This window comes from Haemaphysalis longicornis, unplaced genomic scaffold, assembly GCF_048455015.1.
Source record: "Haemaphysalis longicornis isolate Haplotype H1 unplaced genomic scaffold, Haemaphysalis longicornis Haplotype H1 scaffold_2, whole genome shotgun sequence".
Classification (NCBI taxonomy): Eukaryota; Metazoa; Arthropoda; class Arachnida; order Ixodida; family Ixodidae; genus Haemaphysalis; species Haemaphysalis longicornis.
Genome location: NW_027526295.1, coordinates 231,956,998 through 231,979,233, shown reverse-complemented (window position 1 = coordinate 231,979,233; position 22,236 = coordinate 231,956,998). Strand labels below are relative to the sequence as shown.

Genomic DNA, 22,236 nt, shown 5'->3' with positions numbered 1-22,236 from the left:
CCAGGACCGAATCCAAGTCCTATGGCTCAGCCCTACAGGCGGGGTGTAGGAGTAGTACGTGTAGATTCTGCGCGTGCAGTGCGGCGAAAAGCTGTTATTGACGCCGCGTGCCTTACATGTCGGTACCCACGCCCGATTTTCTCCACCGACATGACCATCCCACGCCTTCAAAAAGAGCTGTGTTCAAATAAAACTCCGTGTTAGTGGGCTTCAAAACTAGGTCGCTTTGTGGCGGGTCGGTCATCCTATCGGCCTCAGTGGGCGGCAATGTGCCGTGTGGCGTTCTTTATACCCTTTGCGACAGCTTATGCGATAAATTCGATCGTATACATCGAGGACAGGCCTGACGTTGAATGTTTGCAGAATGCATTGCCCGTTGGGTGCATGCGTGTGTTTATCTGCCCTGAAGGGATAACAGCACATTCTAGCCCGGTATTTGAAAGCCCGGCCCTTACGTTCCGCGTGATTCATAGTTCGACTTCGCAATCGACTGAACGCCCGCGCAGCACCAGTTTTCCTGGGCTGTAATGGAAGGCCCTATTCTTCACAGCGTACCTTAAAACGTAAACCTTCCCACGAGCGTTCTTTCAAACGACGTTATCGAAGGTTTGCAGCAATGATCGCAAAATCGTATACAGGCGTTGCTTTTAGTTCTCATGGTGCGATGATCAAAATAACTGCCGAGTGGCGTTTACTGGCTTCTGTCCGGCGACTGAAAGCCATCTAAAGGAGTATATTTTCCGTGCGCCTCGATTTTAAAACCATTCATACTCTCCTAAAAAACAGCTCACTCGTTATAATCAGGCTGGGGCACATTCCACGTCTGGTACGTGTAGATAACGCTTCCGGATCGTTGAGGGCGATATACTGAATAACTACAGATCAAAGTTCGGGCAACGACCTCACTAGCAGTGACCCTACTTCAGGCTTAAATCAACTCTCTCGACGTCAATTCAACTTAAGGACATCCATTCACACCCCCGCACCCGAGAAAATCAAACAGCTGTCCTTGCTCATCTGTATTTGAAATTTCTTGGCAGGCGTAATGAACGTAACATATGCGAGACGAGCATCCTGCATACTCGGCATTATATGCCAGAATCGACCTTCCAAATTAAACAGCAAACTACTAAAAGAATGGCTAGTGAAGAGCCATTCCTTCTAGAACAGGCTCACAAAAATGTGCAGCAGAGGCGGGATGATGTGGACTTGTTATATCATTATTATTACTAATATTGGTATGGTTATTATAATTTGCTCCTCTTATTGCTCCTCGTAAGCCAGTAAAAAGGCTTATAAGCTGTCATTTGCCACACCTTTGATTGATTGATTGATTGATTGATTGATTGATTGATTGATTGATTGATTGAATGAATGATTGATTGATTGATTGATTGATTGATTGATTGATTGATTGATTGATTGATTGATTGATTGATTGATTGATTGATTGATTGATTGATTGATTGATTGATTGATTGATTGATTGATTGATTGATTGATTGATTGATTGATTGATTGATTGATTGATTGATTGATTGATTGATTGATTGATTGATTGATTGATTGAACGCTGCTCGCAAACGTCGTTCTTTCGGAATGTGAAGTCTCCCAATCAACGTCATACAGGGAAAGAATGCCGCCTGAGCATGAAAACGCGTTGCTAGGAAACCCTCACAAGAGTCGTTGTGTGACGCTGCATGCGGGAGCGTTTGAATCGCGTCTCCTACCACTGCTGCCCATAACCAAGCAATCCCCCCCCCAACCCCCTCTCCTTAACTGCGTGCGCTAGCACTCGTATTTACGCAACGAAAATTACTTCAAATTTTACGCAGGAATACAAACGCCTTAACCTTGAAGATTTACGTCGCGGGTGTGTTGAGTTCAGCGATAAAACTTGGCACAGCGCTAAGTGTGAGGTCAGCAACGCAGCTGTCGCGGCGGAGTAATGTACGTAACTGCGCTGTCTTGAAGTGGGCTAAACATGCGATGAATAATTACAAAAAAAAATAAACTAAATCATTAAATAAACAAGAGAATAATAATAAACAGTTGGATAGGCATTTATTCTGCCGTGACCATTAAATATGATTACAATAAATGACATCAGAAATGGCACAAAGCAGGCTAACGGGAAACACAAATTCGCTTTTCGAACCGCCCCCCGATTTCTTCCTTGCACGGGCAGGCCGTGCACTACTGCCTGCAGCTGGTGTCGGAGATCGCCGTGTACCCTCTGAACTGGTTCCTCACCGAGCAGAGCGTCAGCCAGGAAGACTGGAACACGACGCGAGTGCTGCTGGGAGACGTGCACGACGCGATGGCCCAGTACTTCGACTGGATGGACCCCGACACGCGGCAGCGGGCGCTGAGCAGGCTGCGAGTCATCCGTCACGTGATCGCCTACCCGACCGTCGACTCCACGCGGGAGCAGCTCGAGACCCGATACTCCTACCTGGTGCGCGCACTCTCCCCTCTCTTATATAAACGCGGGGCTCTGAAGCAAGTGCCGGCTTGTTGAGCATCACCGCATAACCGATTCGACTGAATACAAGACTGGAACGGTTGCTCGAACTGCCGCTGACCTTCCAGGGCACTCGAGTCTCTGGCAACGAAAGTTCGTACGAGTTATAGGGTTCGTGTTAGTCCACCTCAAGCCTCCAACGCGAATGAGTTTTTGGCCCCTGGAGTAGTACTTGTGTCCCAATGTTTAACAGTACCCGCGTATCGGGCATGTTGACCGGGCGAGCTTCTTCGCATGCATCAGACACATAATGGCCTGTAAAAAGTGCACCACCGCACATTCAGTATACTTGCGGTGAAGCAAATTGTAGCATGTATTGAGCCGTCAGCTGTATTGAACATGGTGCACTGGGGGAACTTGGCAGCAACCAAAAACAAACTGAGTGGACGCGCTTATCGCAGGTTACCGTGGTACCTGGACAGGGCGAGTACAGCAGTTGCGCACATAATGATTTCACGCTGCACAGCGTGAAATCATCCTTAAATTACAGCGTGAAATAATCATCAACTGTTAAAAGTTGCGGCTGAGGTCCAGCGCCACGTCTTTTTAATGGGCATGACGCTTGTGTGGAAGCCGCCGTTGCCAGGTCATGCCTGCGTCTCGCGCATTGCTGCGGACGCCACGGTCGATAGCACCCACTGCACGTTAGGAGATTAGTGCGTAAGTTTACGTCACTCAGCTTAAGCGTGCACGGCCCTGCGGTACCACCATCTTGGGTAGGTGACGGTTGCGCGTAACGATTTGCTCTGCATGCCGGGTTTCTAGGGCGAATGGTAGGTTTGGGAATTAGGACGTAATTTGTTTGGATGGAGCTGGATTGCATTGAAGTAGGTAATGTAGATAAGACAAGCACCAATCATGATGCCAATTTCTTGACGCGAAAAAACGACGAGAGGATGTTAAAGCGAACTACGTTTCAAATTGTGAATGTTCCATGCACGTAAAGAAGTTCCCTTTTACAAATTTGCTTTGATTCTTTGTTGTCACGTGTCTAAATTTCAATTCGCATATTTCACGGTTTTCATTTTTTTTTATACTGTGAGCAATCACTGTGTGTAGTCGCAGCATTTCCGCAGTAAGCTTTAGTTGGAAGGAAGGGCTATATAGTACACGTAATTTCTTGGAATTCGTCCTGAACGTTTTGTGCATTAATTCCTCACTCAACAAGATTTTTTAAGTGCGAATGCACTTCTTAAGCGAGCCTGAAGCGTACGCCGCCGTCCACATAGCAACAGCTGCGGGTGCGCGCGCTCCTCGTCTTCCTTGGCAACGGGGGGAGATGGGTGCGCGCTGCCTGGCCGCTGACATGGCACATACCCACGTGGGGGATTGGCCAGGAATCTCCTCGTCTTCCTTGGCAACGGGGGGAGATAGGCGCGCGCTGCCTGGCCGCTGACATGGCACATACCCACGTGGGGGATTGGCCAAGAATCGGGCGTGAGAAGGGCTAATGCACCCGCTTAAAGGAGTACTGGCACGAAATTTCAAAGCTGAGATCCGCTCTAGCAATCAAGTACAACGACAACACAAATAGGTGTCTGTGAATAAATGCATCTTTCTTTCTTTGTAGTTGTGTGTGTGTGTGTGATCTCTGTTTCGCGAACATTACCGAACCGCGCAAATTCAACTCGTGCATTCGCACTTTCACATTCTTCCCCTCGGGGAAATGCGGGGAATTTTTTTGCGTGGAAGTTTGGCGTCAACAGCCCTGTACCACGAATGTGGCGAGCATTTCATCCGATAGCGCGTGTGCGCAAGATAGGGCGAACACAATGAAAGGGGGCATTGCGAGAGCGGAAACATTTTTCTGCGGTCGAGCGCATTATTGTGGTCCTCTTGTTTTACTGAGAGCGATCAGACAAAAGTAATGCGAAGTTCAGTGTCAGCACTATCATTAATGCAAATATGGGTGCATTACACCATGGCGGTTTTCTCTGACACTGTACAAACAGATCCTCCCATCCCCAAAGGCTGCCTTATGGCATTGCGGCGTCTCCTCCCGGTCCCCATCTTGCGTCGGTGACTGGCCCAAATCGCCCCCTCCGATATTAGCGCTTGCGGAACGGGTAGCATTGCGTTGCCGTGGCAGGGGTCACGTAGACGCGTCTTAGGCAGGACACAACATGAGTAGGCGGACGGCGCACTCGATGGGATTCTCTGACTTGTCTAGCTTCCCAAGCAGCCGTGCTCCTGCATCTGGCACCACTGCCACTCCTACCATTTCCCCTTGTCCGCCCCTCTGTTCCTTTCTTTTTTCCGTACTTTTCTCCCGGTACGTGTTCGCTAGAAGCCGTGCAGGGAATGGCTGCTGCTTATACGGCGTTTCCACTCGCTCGTCACGTACAGTCATGGACAAATTACACGAAAATATTAACCATAACACGCAAAAACGAGAAATATTGTTCGTGGAGGTCCAATTATGGAGAGCTATTGGTATATTTGGTAAGCCACATTTCCCGACTTTGTTACTGTCATTAAGCCAAGCGTCAATTTGACTTGCATGGAAATAAATCGTGCTTTTTGTGTATTCTGGTTCATAGTTTCGTGATGGCGTTTCATTTGTCCATAACTGTACATGCAAAAGCGTCTCTGCATGCTGCCTAGTTAAACTGGGCGAGAATTTGAGGTTCTGCCCTCCAACCTTTACACACTGCTAGCGTTCTTTGAGTGCAATTTCATAAATTAAAGCAATTCTTTTGCTTTATTCTTTGTCAAGGATAGCGAGGTTGATAAAATTACAGCTGCAACAAGAGGATTTGGTAAAATTGACAGGGATACCTGTTGCCAAAAGTTCATTTTAAATGTTTAAAATAATTTTTTTCCACCATTGTACAGGAGAGTGCCAGGCAATTCATTAAAAAAAATGTTGATATTCCTGAAGGGTGTAGGGAAATTTCACACCTAGTTACTCGAGCTCATTGTTTTCTTCAACTGTGTCTTCTATGTCCCTAAGCCACAGGTATGGATGTTGGCTTGATGCACTGTACTTTGTTGAACCAAACCTCTGCGAATATGAAATCATGCAAGCTGGTTTTGCTGCTGTTCTTAGTTGTGATACGCGGCTTTGGATAATTGAAGCAATTGCCGCATCACATTTAGAAATACAGCTGTAAAACGGAAGCGACTCAGCAAAAGTCGTGCTCCCACTATTACGACTATAACTACGAAATTCGCAACCAAGGCATACCCAGATCACCGTTTGCTGTGCGGTTGTCAACTAGACCCTGAATTCAATACCCAAGTTTACGTAGACTGAAACAATTATGTGTATGTTGCTGTGTCAGAGTGCGCGGAAAGAGTTAATTTTGTTTGCAGGTAATACAGCTTCGATATGAGCATACCTTCACACACTTCAGGGTATTATACAATGTTTCCAGCTTGTACTACCGATTAAGGAGACGGGGAAAACATGAACATGACAACGCTGTCCTAGTTTTCATGAAGCTGCTCCTCCTGAAGGAGGAAAAATGGTGGTTACCGTTACTTTATTCGGTTTCATTGGCTTGCCATTTTTGTATATGTATATTTTTTGACTGAACGCACCAAAAATTTGTATTGGAGAGTATGCACTTTTGCCGATGAGCCCAACTGTCTCGTATTGAATTAAGGATAAAAAAAAGATACTATGGATAAGTTTTTGCAAAGCGTGCTCGCCGGAACTGCCCAACGCCGTCTACTGCTTTGACAGTTCGTGGGCACTGGGGAAGAGGTTGGGGGAAATGTCCGAACCTTGAAAACACCTGCACTATAGCCGTAGCAAGATTGGCATTTGCACGGCACCGTCCATTTTGGGGTTAAACCGAAAGTGACAAGTGCCGAGCCATTCAATGAACCAGGAGCAGCAAGAAGTCTAATACAATGAGACAAGGCTTTTTGCTTCGGCGAAATGTTTCGGAGCCGTGCATGGGGCTCTTCGCCGTATTATGTATTATAGTGTCAACTTAGGTAAGTAGTAACACGATTTCAGGCGGCGCTTCGAGGCAAGAGTACAAGGACGGGCAGGCGCAATCTCACTGAGGTGACTCAACGCGTGGTGACAGAAAGCTTAATGAGAAAAGCTCAAAGAAGCGGCTAATTCTGTACACTGCAAGATGTGCAGGTAGTTAAGGGCGAGAGGCAAAACGTAAGGCTCGCAGTCTCTGATTGGACGAATTATGGGCTGATATGTTAGGAAAGATAAGTTCAGTTTTACTGTTGTGCAGGGCAGTGCAGCGGTCGGAGAAAGCCCGTGTATGGAGTTCTTGAATTCACCTGTTTTGTGAATGAAGCGGCACCGGGTGAAAAATTAGGCGAATAAGAACTGTCGGTAGCATTTCGGCTGGCGTACCCGCGAATTTTCCCGCCATTTTTTCGCGGGGCTACCATGGTTGCCAGACCAGGACTGCCCTCTGTTGATTAGCTCGCATCATCCGTAAAGGCCGCAGATCTGTCAGCCCGCTCTGGGTATACAAACCCCTGCGCGCTCGCGCCGCGGGCTCGGGCTCGAGCCCAGGGTTTTTTTTTCGCTTCGTCCCCATGGTTGTCAGACCAGGACTGCCCTCCCCTTTACGGACTGCTTTTACGGGCCCCATACGTTTGTAGTACCTCCCGTGGGAACGAAGCGGAAAAAAAACAGGCTCAAGCCCGAGCCCATGGCGCGAGCGTGCAGCGGTTTGTAACCAGAGCGGGCTGACAGATCCACGGCCTTTACGGGCCCCATACGTTTGTAGTACCTCCCGTGGGGACGAAGCGAAAAAAAAAAAAACCCCGGGCTCGAGCCCGAGCCCGCGCGGCGAGCGCGCAGGGGTTTGTATTCAGAGCGGGCTGACAGATCTGCGGCCTTTAAGGATGATGCGAGCTAATCAACAGAGGGCAGTCCTGGTCTGGCAACCATGGTAGCCCCGCGGAAAAATGGCGGGAAAATTTGCGGGTACGCCAGCCGAAATGCCACCGAACTGTCCCCGGTCATTTTCATACTTAGGAAATTGCAATCTCAAAACATTCACTTGCGAGGTTTGGCGATGCTGCTGGAGCAAATACTGAATAAAAATTCCTAATTGAGGCGGATGAAGGGAAGGAGGATAAAAAAGAGTGCATCGTCATCAAGGCAGCTAAAATACCAAACCGAATGTTGGCATCCAAGTAGATGTTGAGGCGTGTTTCGCTATGTAGCTGCGTCACCTACTGGCGCGATATTGAGGTCGTCCTTCTGGCGATTCTCGTCCGCCAATTTTCAAACAAGGTGTCAGAAGTGGTTTACAAAACTCCTCGCAGTGTCTAAAACATGCAAAGCGTGAGCTTCGCTCCGGAGCTCTCTTACATATCCCTCGAGCCATACCCACCAAGATTTCTCACTAAAATGTACCCGCGTGCTAGGGCGTCTAAACAATATTTATGAAACTTCCAGCATCAGTAAATGTAAACGTTAGGTTACCTTCATGTGTGCCAGTGATGATCCTACAGTCTATTGTTAAACTATGCAATCGGCATGGTTGATTATGGAGGTTGTTTTGAAACTTTTAGACAAGGCTTATTTCAAGTTGTTGGGCGAACGTTACCACGGTTTCCTTCAGAATCCGTCAATCTTAAAGCTCTGGTTTCCTTTACTTTACAGGTTCTTCTGATAGAGCGAGCGCTCTCTGCCATTTCCTTAGCGATCCTCAGATACTTAAGGTGCGCTGCTCGTACTATTGACTTCAGCTCCTATTATACGGCTCGCTGCTGGATCTTACCACAGTTCACACGAGTGCTTTTTAAGCCCCAGATTTCATGTCATGCGCAAAACGTAAACTGTCATTAATCTCTCTCTCTCTCTCTCTCTCTCTCTCTCTCTCTCTCTCTCTCTCTCTCTCTCTCTCTCTCTCTCTCTCTCTCTCTCTCTCTTTCCTGCCAATGTGACAGAAAAAGAGGCATTACAGCATTACATTTACCGTGAAAGGTACCGATAAACCCTCTGTAGTCAATCATCAGAGCCTCAAGTGCTGTCAAACGCTTTAAATCAATCCTGTACGATTGCATAAAATCCCGGATACCCGCATGCTCACTTTCAAAGGATTGGTGTTTCCGGTAGCCTTGGCAACAGTAAACATACTGACGACGTGATCTGTATTTGAAAGCCTAAATGGAGGCACAGCGAAATATAGAATGAGCTGCACATAAGTGGTTATAACTACTTTTCAGAGCAGACAGATAGACTTTATGCGTAATTTCTTGGAACCTAGATTTCGAATTTCAGTGAAATATGTTCATCACCAATTAAATTTTTCCCGAAAAATCGTTATTTTGTTCAAGACCGTAGAAATAATGTGTGAGTTGTAGCGTTCGGATAATAGGGTGCCTCTGATAAAGGCCAAACATTTTGTGCCAAATTGTGGGCTGCAGGTGGTGAAAACCATTACTAATGGTCTGAAATTTCTATTTATTGTTATCGTTATTTTCACCAGAAAACGCTGTGGCTTACTACAACTGTGAAAATTTGGCGCGATGACAACGCGCATCTTGCATTTGCGCTGATTTACAGCAAGGCAACAAGTTATACAATATTTCAAGGAGCCGGAGGCGAAGCGCGAAACTTTCCGAGCCACACTTCAAAAGAAGACGGAACGAGCTCTAGTCTGGTCTTCTCTTCTGCTCGTGGATGTTCGCGCTCGAGCTTGGATATTTTATTCATGAACCACCACGATGCCTGACCAACCACTTCCAAAAACTCGAGTTGTTCGGAGATGCCTCGTGGGCCATAAAGAATTACGGAGCGCTGTAGCACGAACCACCATTCTTAGTAACAACATTTTCGCTCTTGTGGATTACGTCAAGAAACTGGCCATTTCCCGAGGGGGCCCTGCGGTAAACTCGCGAAGTAGCTCTCCCAGCTAGGCCTAGCGTAATATACAACTCACGGACTCCCTCGCGTTTGTCTTTTTTCGCACGCCTTTCTGGGAGCGTATCTTCACGTCACACCTTCGCCAGACTCGGGATTCAGCCACTGAGTCAATATGCTGCAGGGGTAGCACGGCGGAGGTAGTACATCGGGATTATACACTGAGCTAAAATTGGTCGGTCTACTTCACTTTCCCTTGTCGCTCACGAAGGTTATCGATCACAGTCGCTGCCAGAGTGGTGCAACCACTGTAGCATTCTGCTGCACATACCTAATGCACCGGTGCGGCTGTGTTCCGCAGTTCGTCTACGCCTGTTTGTAGGGGAGACTAGTATTTAAGCGCTGACCGTTGTTCAGGAACGTAGCTTAGCTCGAAAAGATCACCCACGCGAACAAATTGAGGTATTTGCCTGTCATGTTGCGTTAGCCGCACTCAAAGCAGGCAGCATTCAAAACAGATGGAAATTACCATTCTCGCTAAGTGGCCACCATTTTTAGTAATACAGTTGCTCCGTGCTTTAATTAAAGCTGAAGAATGTTAAGCTACTCTAAAGCCGATTTCATTCTTACAAGCGATTAGCCATGACTTTTATAACTTTTTTCATTTGAACGCTGTCAATGGTTTCTGCTTTTAAGGAACCTCTACGTCCAGCTTCTCGCGTAAGTGCTGACGTTTAGGCGTTATTGAGGCTTCCCAGTGTTGTCATCCTCCAGCATTCCCAGTAACGAAAACGTCAGCGAACTAAACCAGACGGGCCGCCTCCACTTTAATTTCAAGGCCCAAATCACTTCGTATCAAGGAACGACAGTTTTTTTTGTACGTAGGTGATTATTAGTTAGTTGGCTGGCTACTTACTTAGTTAGTTAGTTAGTCATCTAGTTAGTTGCTCAGTTGGTTAGTTAGTCAGTCAGTCGGTCAGTTAGTTGGTTAGTTCGTCAGTCAGTCAGTCAGTTAGTTAGTTATTCAGTTAGTTAGTTAGTTATTCATTTAGTTAGTCAGTTGGTTAGTTATTTAGTCAGTCAGTCAGTTAGTTAGTTAGTTAGTCCGTCAGTCAGTCAGTCAGTCACAGTCAGTCAGTCAGTCAGTTAGTTAGTTAGTTAGTTAGTTAGTCCGTCAGTCAGTCAGTCAGTCAGTCAGTCAGTTAGTTAGTCAGTCAGTCAGTCAGATTGTTAGTTAGTCAGTCAAATAGGTAGTTAGTCCGTCAGTCGGTCAGTCAGTCAGTTAGTTAGTTAATCAGTCAGCCAGCTAGTTAGTTACTTAGTCAGTTAGTTAATTAATTAGTTAGTTAGTCAGTCAGTCAGTTAGTCAGTCAGTCAGTCAGTTCGTTAGTAAGTCAGCTAGTTAGTTAGTCAGTCAGTCAGTTCGTTAGTTAGTCAGTTAGTTAGTCGGTTAGTTAGTCACTCAGTCAGTTAGTTGGTCAGTTATTTAGCTAGTTAGTTAGTCAGTCAGTCATTCAATTGAGTTAGTTACTTACTTAGCTAGTTAGTTAGTCAGTTAGTTAGTTAGTTAGTCAGTCACTGAGTTAGTTAGTTAGTCAATTAGTTACTTACTTAGCCAGTTAGTCAGTCAGTTAGTTAGTTAGTGAGTCAGTCAGTCAGTCAGTTAGTTAATTAGTTTTTTAGTCAGTTAGTTAGCTTGTTAGTTAGTTAGTCAGTCAGTCAATTAGTTAGTTACTTACTTAACTAGTTAGTTAGTCAGTTAGTTAGTCAGTCAGTCAGTCAGCCAGTTAGATAGTTAGTTTGTCAGTCAGTCAGTCAGTTAATTAGTTAGTCAGTTAGTTTTTTAGTCAGTCAGTCAGTTTGTTAGTTAGTCAGTCAGTCAGTCAGTTACATAGTTAGTCAGTTGGTTGGTTAGTCGGTGGGTTGGTTCTTGTTATTATTATTATTATCATCATCATCATCATCATCATCACCAACACCACCACCAGCGCCAACACTCCGTTTCCGCAAACAACTGAACATTGCTATCATTTACGTATGTTTTTGAAACTATCTGTGTATGACGACCACTTCCGTGGTGTCACATACCTTACGGCAAGGCGCTGCACTTGTTTTTGCGTGCATGTGTACGTTTGTATATGTAGTTTTTGTGGGTGCATGTACATTCAGGTGTACGACAGTGTGTTATTTTTTGTATGTGTGTTTGCAACGCTGTCCCTTAATTGCATTATTTGTGAGGTGTGGGCACCGTAGCTTGCGTGTTTTTCGTTTTTGTTTTTGTTTTCATGCGCCAGCACAAAGGCAGTCAGGCTGTTCCTGGGTACGTTTATAATTTGATTGATTGATTGATTGATTGATTGATTGATTGATTGATTGATTGATTGATTGATTGATTGATTGATTGATTGATTGATTGATTGATTGATTGATTGATTGATTGATTGATTGATTGATTGATTGATTGATTGATTGATTGATTGATTGATTGATTGATTGATTGATTGATTGATTGATTGATTGATTGATTGATTGATTGATCTGGTGCACCCTTTGCGTTGTGGTGACACATGCATTATCTCCCCATAGAAGCTACGCGTCTGTACTATGCTACCCCTCTGATTTTAGCGCTGCTATTAAGCGGAAGATTGAAATTAAATTCTGTTCACAGAAGGTTGTTGCTGTTTTTCGCTGTATTTATTTCTCTGCTGTGCCTCCGAAAGAATTCCAATCCATTCGTCATCACCTCCACATTTTCTTAGTTCACATTCTTTGTATCACTTTCGTAGTTTAAATCTTTGGGCCTGGGGAAGGTGGATGTTGTATTTTCGTGGGTACCATTCCATTCCAACAAAACGCGCGAAATCGTTTTTGTGGAGTTTCTGCAGACCACACGTCCCCCCATTTAGGGGATTTATTCTTCGTTGTAAAGACCTTTATTTTCAATGAACCTTATATAGCTTTAAAAGGCAATGCGGCACTCTTTTTTCCTTTATGATATCATACTTCTTTGCCCTGTACTCCCGAATGACGTTTAAGATTTCATTTTTCTTTCCTTTCCCACTTCCCCAGCCAAATCAGGAGGGGCTTGTCCTCTCCCAATCTAATTATTTCTTCTCTGTCTCGCTGTCTCAATTTTTTAGTTTCTGCCTGGCCTGCCTCATTTTTGATGATCCTGGCTACCTCTGCTTTTTAAATGATGGTAACGTGTTTTATAGTTAGCCCTCAAGTTTTTTTACCACTGCGTTCCCCGATCTTCATGAACAGGTGTCTAGACACTTCAGTTGTCCGCTTAGTCGCATTCACTGTTGTTAACCTTAGCTAAAAGAAATCTAATTCGTTGAATTTCTCGACCCACAGCACTATCTCTGTACTGCTTCCTTCGCCTTTTTACTGTGAGCGCCTGTGTTATCGTACCTGGCCAAGTAACTTATAGTGCCGATTTTTTTTGTGTGCAACACCAGCGCGAGACGGTGAAGCCTCCCTTCGGAGTGGCCTACATCCGCACCAAGCTCAAGCTGCGTGAGAGTCGGAACCTGTTGCTGAAGACGTCGGTGGCACGCCAGGACGACGATTGGTTCCGCGTTCCCCTCGTGAACGCCATGTTTCTGCCCTACTACCACATCGTGTACATTCCCACATCTCTGATGATGCCACCGTTTCTGGTGAGTTAGCCGTAAACGGGAAGTAGTGTACGTATCACTTCGGGCGCAATAATGCGGTTTCTTCAATTTTTTTTTTGTTTTGCAATGGCCATGCTTTACCAACGTCGGTATTTTGTTCTTATCACGTTGGCAACATTCACGGAAAAACATCGTGTCCACCCACTTCATACAATGTTTCCCGTAAAAAGCGTTGACGCAAACTTTTTAAGAAGATAACAGGGAAAAAATAAACAAAGCTCACACTAACGCGTAGCACTTGAAGGTAGCGAAGCTGTACGCAACCTCCATGACCATCACGACGAAGAAGCAAATGTGTTGCTATAACCTTTGTTGCTATAACGTCGAAGAAACAAATCGAGGAATCAGAACGAACCAACGGAACGCCCACACGTAAACTAGGCTCCAGCAGGTGCAACGTGTACCCTATCATGTGTTGCGTGTTGAGCAGGTGACGTGTTTCCGCTCCCCACAGTAACAGGCGGGTGAGTAAGCCGTTTGACTCCCGAGTACTGACTCCCGGTCGTAGCCGAGTATTCCACCTCCGGCCACCGTTGTGAAAGGACGTGGGATCTTGTGCTTCCAAGGGGCGGCATTTTCGGCGCAGCCTAACCGCGGAAACAGGATCGATGTGAATTATAACGAAGAGTACCAGATTATTTTGCCCTCCCTTCCAACCTGATTTATCGTATTGAAGACAGTTTATCTTCTTGGTGACATGCGCGCTCGACCTTTTTGGGTAGAAGATTTCAGGGATACGGTGGCCAAGTGTGATATGCTTTCCGAGGTAGTTGCCTCGGGGGCATACCAGACAAAACACATCTGGGCGGTTGCGCTTAACAGCCCGAAACGACGAAAAAGATGCTTGTGACCGGAGAACTGCAAGTGGGACGACGCGGCTTAAGAATCGACCCGCAGGACCTAGAAGTGAAATTGAAACTTCACTGGCTGTTGTACGGTGTTGCGACCAACACATTAGGGCGGCGTTTGCGGCATACGGCGAAGTAACGGAAGTAACCTGGAAATGCTGGCTCGTGCAAATGTGCGCAACAAGGGTTCCACCACCTGCACCGTGCTCCACAAGATAAAGTGCGGACTGAAGGTTGTCGACCTGCCCTGCCAAATCCGAGTCGCAGGCAAACTGGTTCTCGTCGTGGCCCCTGGGCGTCCCATGCAGCGCCTGCGCTCCCACACCACCGGCAACGTACGCAGGTACTCCAGGTTCCACGCTGCTCCCGGTGCCGGCGCGTCGAACACCAAGACGCACAATGCGCCAAGACATACGCTAAGGTGACCGCGACCATGGAGAGGGAAGCTTCGTCTGAGCTGGTCATGGACACACCGGAAGCGGAGGAAGCTGCGAAAGGGGAGGGGGACGATTCGACGGTGGAGGTGACGGCGGTTTCAGGTGGACCCACTAGCCATGATCCCAAGGACCCAGCCAACGGCCAGCAACCGACAGAGGAATTTCCACCTTCGCCTTTCGAACAGGCGATACGTCTCCCTGCGGAAGTCATACAGGAGGAGTCCGAAAAACACGGTATGGAAACGAACGCCACCTATCCTGCTAGCAACGTCAAGGCGACCGCCAAGCGGTACCACGACGAGGCTGGCCACAAGGAGGGGCCGGAAGGAAGAGGCACCGGAGAGCCGCCACAAAGGGCGACAGTCGCGCGGCGGTCGTCCTCACAACTACGGCTGAACGTTCGTGCCGACCACAAGCCGCCGGATACAACGCTGGGACAGCCAAAAGGGCCGGAAGGCCAAACAGCGGACGGACACCCCTAGCGACGTCGTAACGAGATCATGATCCCGGTTTCAACCCCTCGTTTTTTAAATGCCTCCTGACGCCCCTTTGACCTTTGCTACGCTAAACGTTCGAGAGCTCTCTGCAAAAAAAAAAAAAAAAAAAAAAAAAAGCAAAGCCAGGTGTACCGCCTACTTACTGAGCAGGATCTGGACGTGTTGGCATTGCAGGAGAAAAAAAGCTTAATGCGAGGGCGAGACCGTAAGCATGGTGCGCGTTTCACGGCTAGGTATTTCGCGTGTCAGCCATGCTATAGAAAATTCCGCAGGCTGTGTGCTTTTTCTGAAAAAGAATTCAGGCCTGAGCGTAGAAAGTGTCCGATTTTGCGCTTTCGGTCATTTCGTTGTGTGATTTCGGGTTCGTCGAATGGCGTGTTATCTGCTCCTATGCGCCGAATGTGAGAGAGGATAGACGGAATTTCTTTCGCACTCTTCGTCAATACCTCACTGACGAGAGGCAAGTTCTGATGACGGGGGACAAGTGTTTGTTATCCCCGCAAGACAAGACGCGTCTTACAAGGACGCAAGTACCGACTTGCTGGCCGAGCTTATTGACGAATTTGGTTTGGTAGGTGTGAAAGAATGCTTCGAAAGCGGTCGAGATGTGCGCTTTCAGGGAACTAGTCACGTGCGCCTAGACAGATTGTGTGTGTCACTTGAATTAATTCCCGAATATCAATCGTACAGATTACATCCAGTGTCGTTTTCAGATCACTGCCTTGTTAAATGTAGCGTTGAGCCCAGAAAGCAGAAAACGACCTTCTCTTGGGATCTCAAGAAATTAAATGCTAAACTTTTAAAGGACGAAATGGCCACCGACATAGTTAAAGGAAAAAAGTTGAAGAAATAGAAAATGAGGATAATAAAATTGGAGAACTATGGGAATTATTTAAAGAAACAATTCAAATTAAAGCCATCGAAAGATCTAGCTGCGTACGGTACCAGGAAAAAATAGAGGAAAGGATGCTACGCCATAATCTACAAAGATTAACTTAAGAGAAAACGAAAACGCCAGGTTTGTTTAAAGATAACATGCGCAAGCAGAAACAGCAACATGAGTTAATGGACGAAGAACGCTATCGCGAAACACTCTTTCGTGTGAGAACCGAGCGATTAACGGTGAACGAGACGCCCACAAAACGGGCGCTTGGAATTGAGAAGGCACGTGCTCGACAAAACACGATCGAAAAAAATTGAATGGGAAGGACGCACGTCAAACCAAAAAGAAGACATTCACCAGTTTTTCTTTGTGTATTATGAAAAGATATTTGCGTATCGGTCATGTAATCTAGAAACCTTTCGAAGTGAGTGTCTTAGCTGCATGCCATGTCTTGAGGATGAAACTAAAGACAGCTTGCAAGAACCCATATCGGTTAAAGAAGTGAAGGTCGCTAAAGAAAAATTAAACCCACGAAAGTCGCCCGGCCCAGACGGGCTAAGTGCGGGCTTTTAAAAACATTTCAAAGGTAAGGTTTCCCCTGTTTTACCGGCAATGTTTAATGAGGCATCCCGACTGCAAATCCTTCCACCGTCGTAGTCATCATCGCACATGGTTCTGATACCAAAAACCAAGGAAACCGCAAAATTAGTCGGTCACGTCGTACCGACCAATAGAGTTGATTGATTGATTGATTGTACGGTTTAACGCGCCGACGCAACGCAGGCGATGAGGCGCGCCGTAGTGGAGGGCTCCGGATTAATTTTGACCACCTGGGGATCTTTAACGTGCGCCGAAATCTGGTACACACGGCCGTTTTTGCTTTTCGCCTTTATCAGAAATGCGGCCACCACGGCCGGGAATCGAACCCGCGTCTTCGTGCACCAATAGAGTTGACGAACGTAGACTACGATGTCTTAATGAAGGTGCTTGCACAAAGGCTGCAAACGGTAATTACACTCCTTATTGGCCGTCAGACATGTGTCATGAAAGGTCACACCCCCACAACGAACATACATACACACAGCGAGGTGTGTACTTGAGTGGTGTGATGCCACGAGAGTTGACGTCGCATCTCTCTTGACCTTCAAAAGGCATTTGATAGGGTCTCGCACGATATCTTGCTCTCTATATTGGACCATGTCAATGTGGAAGCCGTCATAGAGAAGGAGTGGGCCCACAAGTGTACCACGCGGTTAATTAGCAACAAGTCACTGGGAGCGCTCATTAACGTGCAACGTTCGGTACGCCAGGGCTGCCCACTCAGCTCATTGGTGTTTTGCATGTACATTGAAATGTTGTGTGTAAACGTTATAAGTAACGCCCAGATTCAAGGTTTTCGCTTACATACGTCTGAAGTGAAACTTCTCGCCTATGCAGAGAATTTTGCGGTGTTTTGTCACAAGGAAAGTCGTTCACGTAGTACAAATCGGGAAACGGTTTGGCGTTATCACAGAAATCGTGGTGAACTGGGGGAAGTGTGTGGGGTTCTGGCACCGCGACTGGCCAACAACCCCAGAGATTTTCGCCGACATCAATTGTGTCACTCATCCAGTCAAGTACTTGGGCACTCCACTAGAGTATCATAAAGATCATCATCATCATCATCTCTACGCCCACTGCAGGGCAAAGGCCTCTCCCATTACTCTCCAATTATCCCGGTCCTGTGCTAACTGCGACCAATTTATCCCCGCAAACTTCTTGATCACATCTGCCCATCTTCCTTTCTGCCGCCTCCTTCCACGCTTGCCTTCTCTAGGGATACGCCATGAATACCTCCCATGAATACGGCAATTATAGAGATAGTGAGCCCCATTGGCGTGCGCAGGCGCAATAGCTGCGCGAAAAGGCTGACAAATGGAGGGGCTCTGGTTTATAGGTTCACAAGGGCAAACGCATGCAACGCTTTCCTTTCAAGCAAATTGTGGTACGTGATGCAGGTTTTACATTGTTCTCGAGTTAACGTGCAGAAATTCCATCGCGTGTTCGCGATATTTGTGTGGGCCTCAAGTTTGGAGACAAATAAGCCGAAAAAATATTTTCAGGCGAGTTCAAGAGGTTGGGCAAGGGCTGACACACTTGTTCGTGCGGCAGCTCGTTACTCTTTTTTTTTTTTTTTCGCGTTGTACACGATCCTTTTTTGACGACTGTATGTCAGTTTTGACTCGGACGAGCTTTGCCAGATATTATTGTTACCAGCCGCCGCATGTGTAGCGGGCTCCACGGCTGTTTAAAGGAAGTAGTCGACGCGGTGAAATTTCTGAGCCTGCGGTTTTCAAGTGAATATTTGAGAGTTGTGGCAGGGAGAAAATTCTATAATGATGTATGTAGCGTTATCCTCCCTGTTCCTAAATCCCGAGCCTTATACTCCACGAGCTTCGCGATGGCTTCGCCGCCTGCCACCGGTTCTCCGCGGCGTCTACGGGATGAGTGCTGGCTTGCTGATAGGGGCTCATGCAACCTTCTGGTTTTCTTTCGCTACTTTTTGCCTTTACGTACCCTAAACAACTTGTTATGGTCACATCTGTAAACAAGTGAGTACGTTTATGGCACTTTACGAAGCAGTTGCGGCTTGGTATAGTGCTCGAACGCCAGCAAAAACTATCCAGGGACAAGGTGCTGCGCGCTTCCCGACCGCTCTTACGAGCGTCCGCCAGGCCAGCAGCATATATCACCACTGTCACCCCCAAATACATCAGGCGGAAGTTAATCCTATGATAGCATCGCTTGGACGTGATACTGCCGCACTGCGAGGTTGGTTTCGCCTTGCAGCGCGGACGACGATTCCGGCTTCGTTTCGAATATATACGTCGTGGAAAAATATGTTTCAGGGATGTGATTATTCAGTACCTGACACCTGCTTGTGCGATTTTATGGCAATATAAGCCACGCGGAAATGCTAAGCGTAGTGCAAGGCTCTGCGTCGTTAAATATGTGCACACTCACGCCTTATAGTAAAAACCATAAAAAGTAATGAAACCACGCAATAATAAATGGTCTGCAGGTCAGGAGGAAGCAGTGTAATTCGTACGGGAACAAAAAAAAACAGCGCAGCGTCGGAATAGCTAACGATATTCGTCTCAACTTAAGCCAGGTAGGACTCACTAGACCCAACCGAATGCGAAATGCCCTGCCATATCAAGGAATGAACGTTTTAGTAATCACATACATAATCTGCGCGTTCACTTTTCTTTTTGTTTTTTGACTTCAACGAACAGCTGGTCACAAGGCGGGCACATTTTTTAAAATACAGGTTACAATATCCACAAAGGATAAAAGCTGTCGTTGGAAGGGTGTGACTGATAAAGCCATCTGATTTTAGTTTGTGCTAGTTTCTGCAGGTTCCCTGTGTCATGTGGTGATGTTTCGAAAATCCGTATGGTCGTTGACGCGGCTTATTCTATAACCCTGCCGCCACGCTGCTTGAGGAGGATATATGCAGCAGATGGTGAATGTTTGCGAGCGCTCAGCTCAGGACAAGACGACCCCACATTAAATTCTTTGTCGCGTGCTGATCCCCCGGATATAAATTTGTATTATCCACCGTACCTCTTTCGTAGAATGATCGTAAAATTTATGCCACATTGATTGTCCCGGGTACTGATCAGTATCCGAGGTATGATATTCGCATGCGCATCTGGCGGGCTGTCAGGTATGCGTTCTCCGGTAGATCATGTAAGCACACAAAACCAATTTACATCATAGTGTGTAGCCGTACCATGGTCAACTGAGGAAACGCTGCTTACGGAGACACTTAGTAAATTTCTGTGCAGTGGAAAGACAATCAGCTCCATGCATACATGTCGGCTTTGCGACGCTGATCTGTGACGCACACCTGGCGCTCATACAGACCGAATGTACCACTCGAAAATCGCGTCAGAAACGTTTACATTCTGGTAAACACACCGCAGTTGCCAGCAGAGTGACTGATACACATTAATACGTATTTCGAATGCATGCAAACGGTAGATCCCAGTCTTTAACCTGCCCCAAAAGCAGCGGCGACAGCGGGGCGCGGGCCGGAACGTCCCACGGCTTCTTTCGAAACGGGCCACTAGGGGGGTGGCAGTGGCGTCCCTAAAGGCAGCGCTCGAGGCGTGCACGCTGGAGGCGCTGGGCAAAACGTTCTTAAACGTGTTAAGAAAATGCCAGTACCACCAGGGGTGAAATCTTTCTTTTTTAAACTTCACACCAACACATTAACCACAACGATATGGACGGCAGAAAAGGGTTTGTTTGTTCCGGGTGGCACGCACTGTACACTACGTAAAACACCCAAAACAGTAGATCATGTTTTCCTACACTGTTTGGAAGGTGTTTTTTTCCTGAGACATTCTTCAGAGGGCTATGCGCAAAGAGCTCCCTTTGAGCCCACACGGTATTCATTACCTGGCAGTGGAGGACGATGAAGGTATGCCTTGGGACATGACAGTGTTGTTGGGCCTCCAGAGCAATTGGCGCGACCGCTCGGCTTATAGCAACGTCGATGTCGACACGCGGTCGGCGTGGGTGTACTTCCGTGAATATATTTTAATGTGTGTAGAAGAGTAGAAATTGCGTGAATGCGTGCCGGAATGGCTTTCAAGTGTCGATCCACTGGCAGCTTTAAAACCCTTTTAAAATTACAACGCCAGCCCAGGTCGGGTTGGTGGCCTTTTTCTGTTTAGTTTCATCCGTGCGTTGAACCCTGCATGGTATTTTGTTGTAAAGGGCAAGCCTGGCATATGAAGAAAAAACGGTCGTAGTCGAGGGGGTAAGACGACTGACTCTAACTCCGTTGATCTACCAGACACAGGTTTGTGCCCTGCCGGTGCCGGTGATTTTAAAAAAACTGTTATACTGAGCTTTATGAAATGGCAGAATCACAGAATGGCTAAACAGCTTCGCTGTTAACAAAAAGTCCGATGACTCCTAAGCACTTTTTATGGGTTGTGAATGCGAAAATATGAACGTCCAGTTCTTCCGTCTCGCGTTGCCGAAGGGCTTTGGAATCTTGTCTCTTGGGTTGCTTTACTTTGCGATCCGCTTTAACGCCTTAGAATGGCCTCGATATGTCTGCAGCGCCTTGCGCCTCTGCTTTTCTTTAGCTGTGCAGTGTTCGAGTTTACGACGGTGGTTAATTTCGCTTTTATTCAGTCTGCTCGTTTGGCTGCGTTCTTTCGTCCCCTTCTTCGGTTGTATACTGGCGTGGCCACTGGCCACCTCTCGCCACTGCCGAGTTTAAGCTCACGCTATTAAACACGCCGCATGGCGTTGTTCTGCTGAGCCTGAGGACGCGGGTTCGATTCCCCGCCTCATTGAGGTGATAAAACGCCCGTGTGCGCGATATTTCGGCGCATTAAAGATCACCAGTTGGTCAAAATTAATCCGGAGCCCCCCACTACGGCGATCCTCATCGCCTATGTTGCGTCGGTGCGTTAAACGCTGTACAATCAATCAATCAATCAATCAATCAATCAATCAATCAATCAATCAATCAATCAATCAATCAATCAATCAATCAATCAATCAATCAATCAAACAATCAATCAATCAATCAATGGAACACGCCGCGCTATTGAGCACCTAGTGGTGTGATACGCTTCTCAAGGAGCCGTTTCGCTGTTACAGACTCCGACGCCATCGTTTTCGCTCAGGCAGGCTTTTTCGCTCAACAGAACATATAATGCTTGCGCATTAAAAAGAGCTCTTTCCCGGGTATTGCAAGTTCCCTTAAAATTCCGACTTTTTTTCGCACATATTTTGGCCTTCTTTGTTAACGGTAGGACGTCTGTATTTAAAAAAAAAAGTGGTTAAATCGTGAACTTCGAGGCGGAAACTCTGCAAGTTTCAAACAGAGCCGTGAGAGCATGCGCAGCTGGTGGGAGAAGCTGTTATTCATTCGGTGTTCGCTAACGTCAGGGTGGACGTTCGATGAGCAAAATGAGGTTCCGTTGCTAACACCGGATATTGCTCTTCTTAATTAAACGGAGGTATCCAATGCTTTGTTTATATTGCTGTTACGTTCAGTGGATGTAAAGCAAACAGCCACGAAACCTAAGAACTTCTGAGGGGCTGCCCACAACTAACGTCTATGAAGATAGACGTTAGACAACTTCGACGTTAGATATAAGATATAAGAAATCCTAACATAGGAAGTGTTTACCTCATTTCTTTGAACGTTATTGGGATCACCGCTTGCTTACTTTGCACTTCTAGCCTGCTTTGGGTGTTTTCGCAAGAGATGGGACAGGCGTGTCCGGCCAATATGTTTATTTTTGACAATATTTTTATATAAAGCCCTTTGTGCACTGGGAAACGTAGTTGAAGTAATATTCCTGAAAAAAAAATTGCCTACTTAAAAAAAATCCCAAAGCTGGCTCGGGTGGCAGGGGCGTTGAACGAGTAGCGCGAAGTTCAAAACTTGATGAACTACTGCAGCTATTGGTGCAGGGTTCTTTTTTTCGAATGCTAGGCATACTTTCAAATGAGTTTACGTATTCAAGGTTTTATTTTTAAGCAAAATTCATATCAA

At 46.6% G+C, this 22,236-nt stretch overlaps 1 protein-coding gene across 1 annotated transcript in view; it reads left to right on the top strand.

Moving 5' to 3' along the window:
- The window catches only part of LOC144168553 (neprilysin-2-like), a 147,231-nt gene that overhangs the window by 80,398 nt on the left and 44,597 nt on the right, over positions 1-22,236 (top strand). The window contains exons 7-8 of the mRNA XM_077697510.1: positions 2,189-2,458; positions 12,782-12,982. Of these exons, the coding sequence (XP_077553636.1) occupies positions 2,189-2,458; positions 12,782-12,982 (471 nt within the window). The remainder of the gene's footprint in view (positions 1-2,188; positions 2,459-12,781; positions 12,983-22,236) is intronic.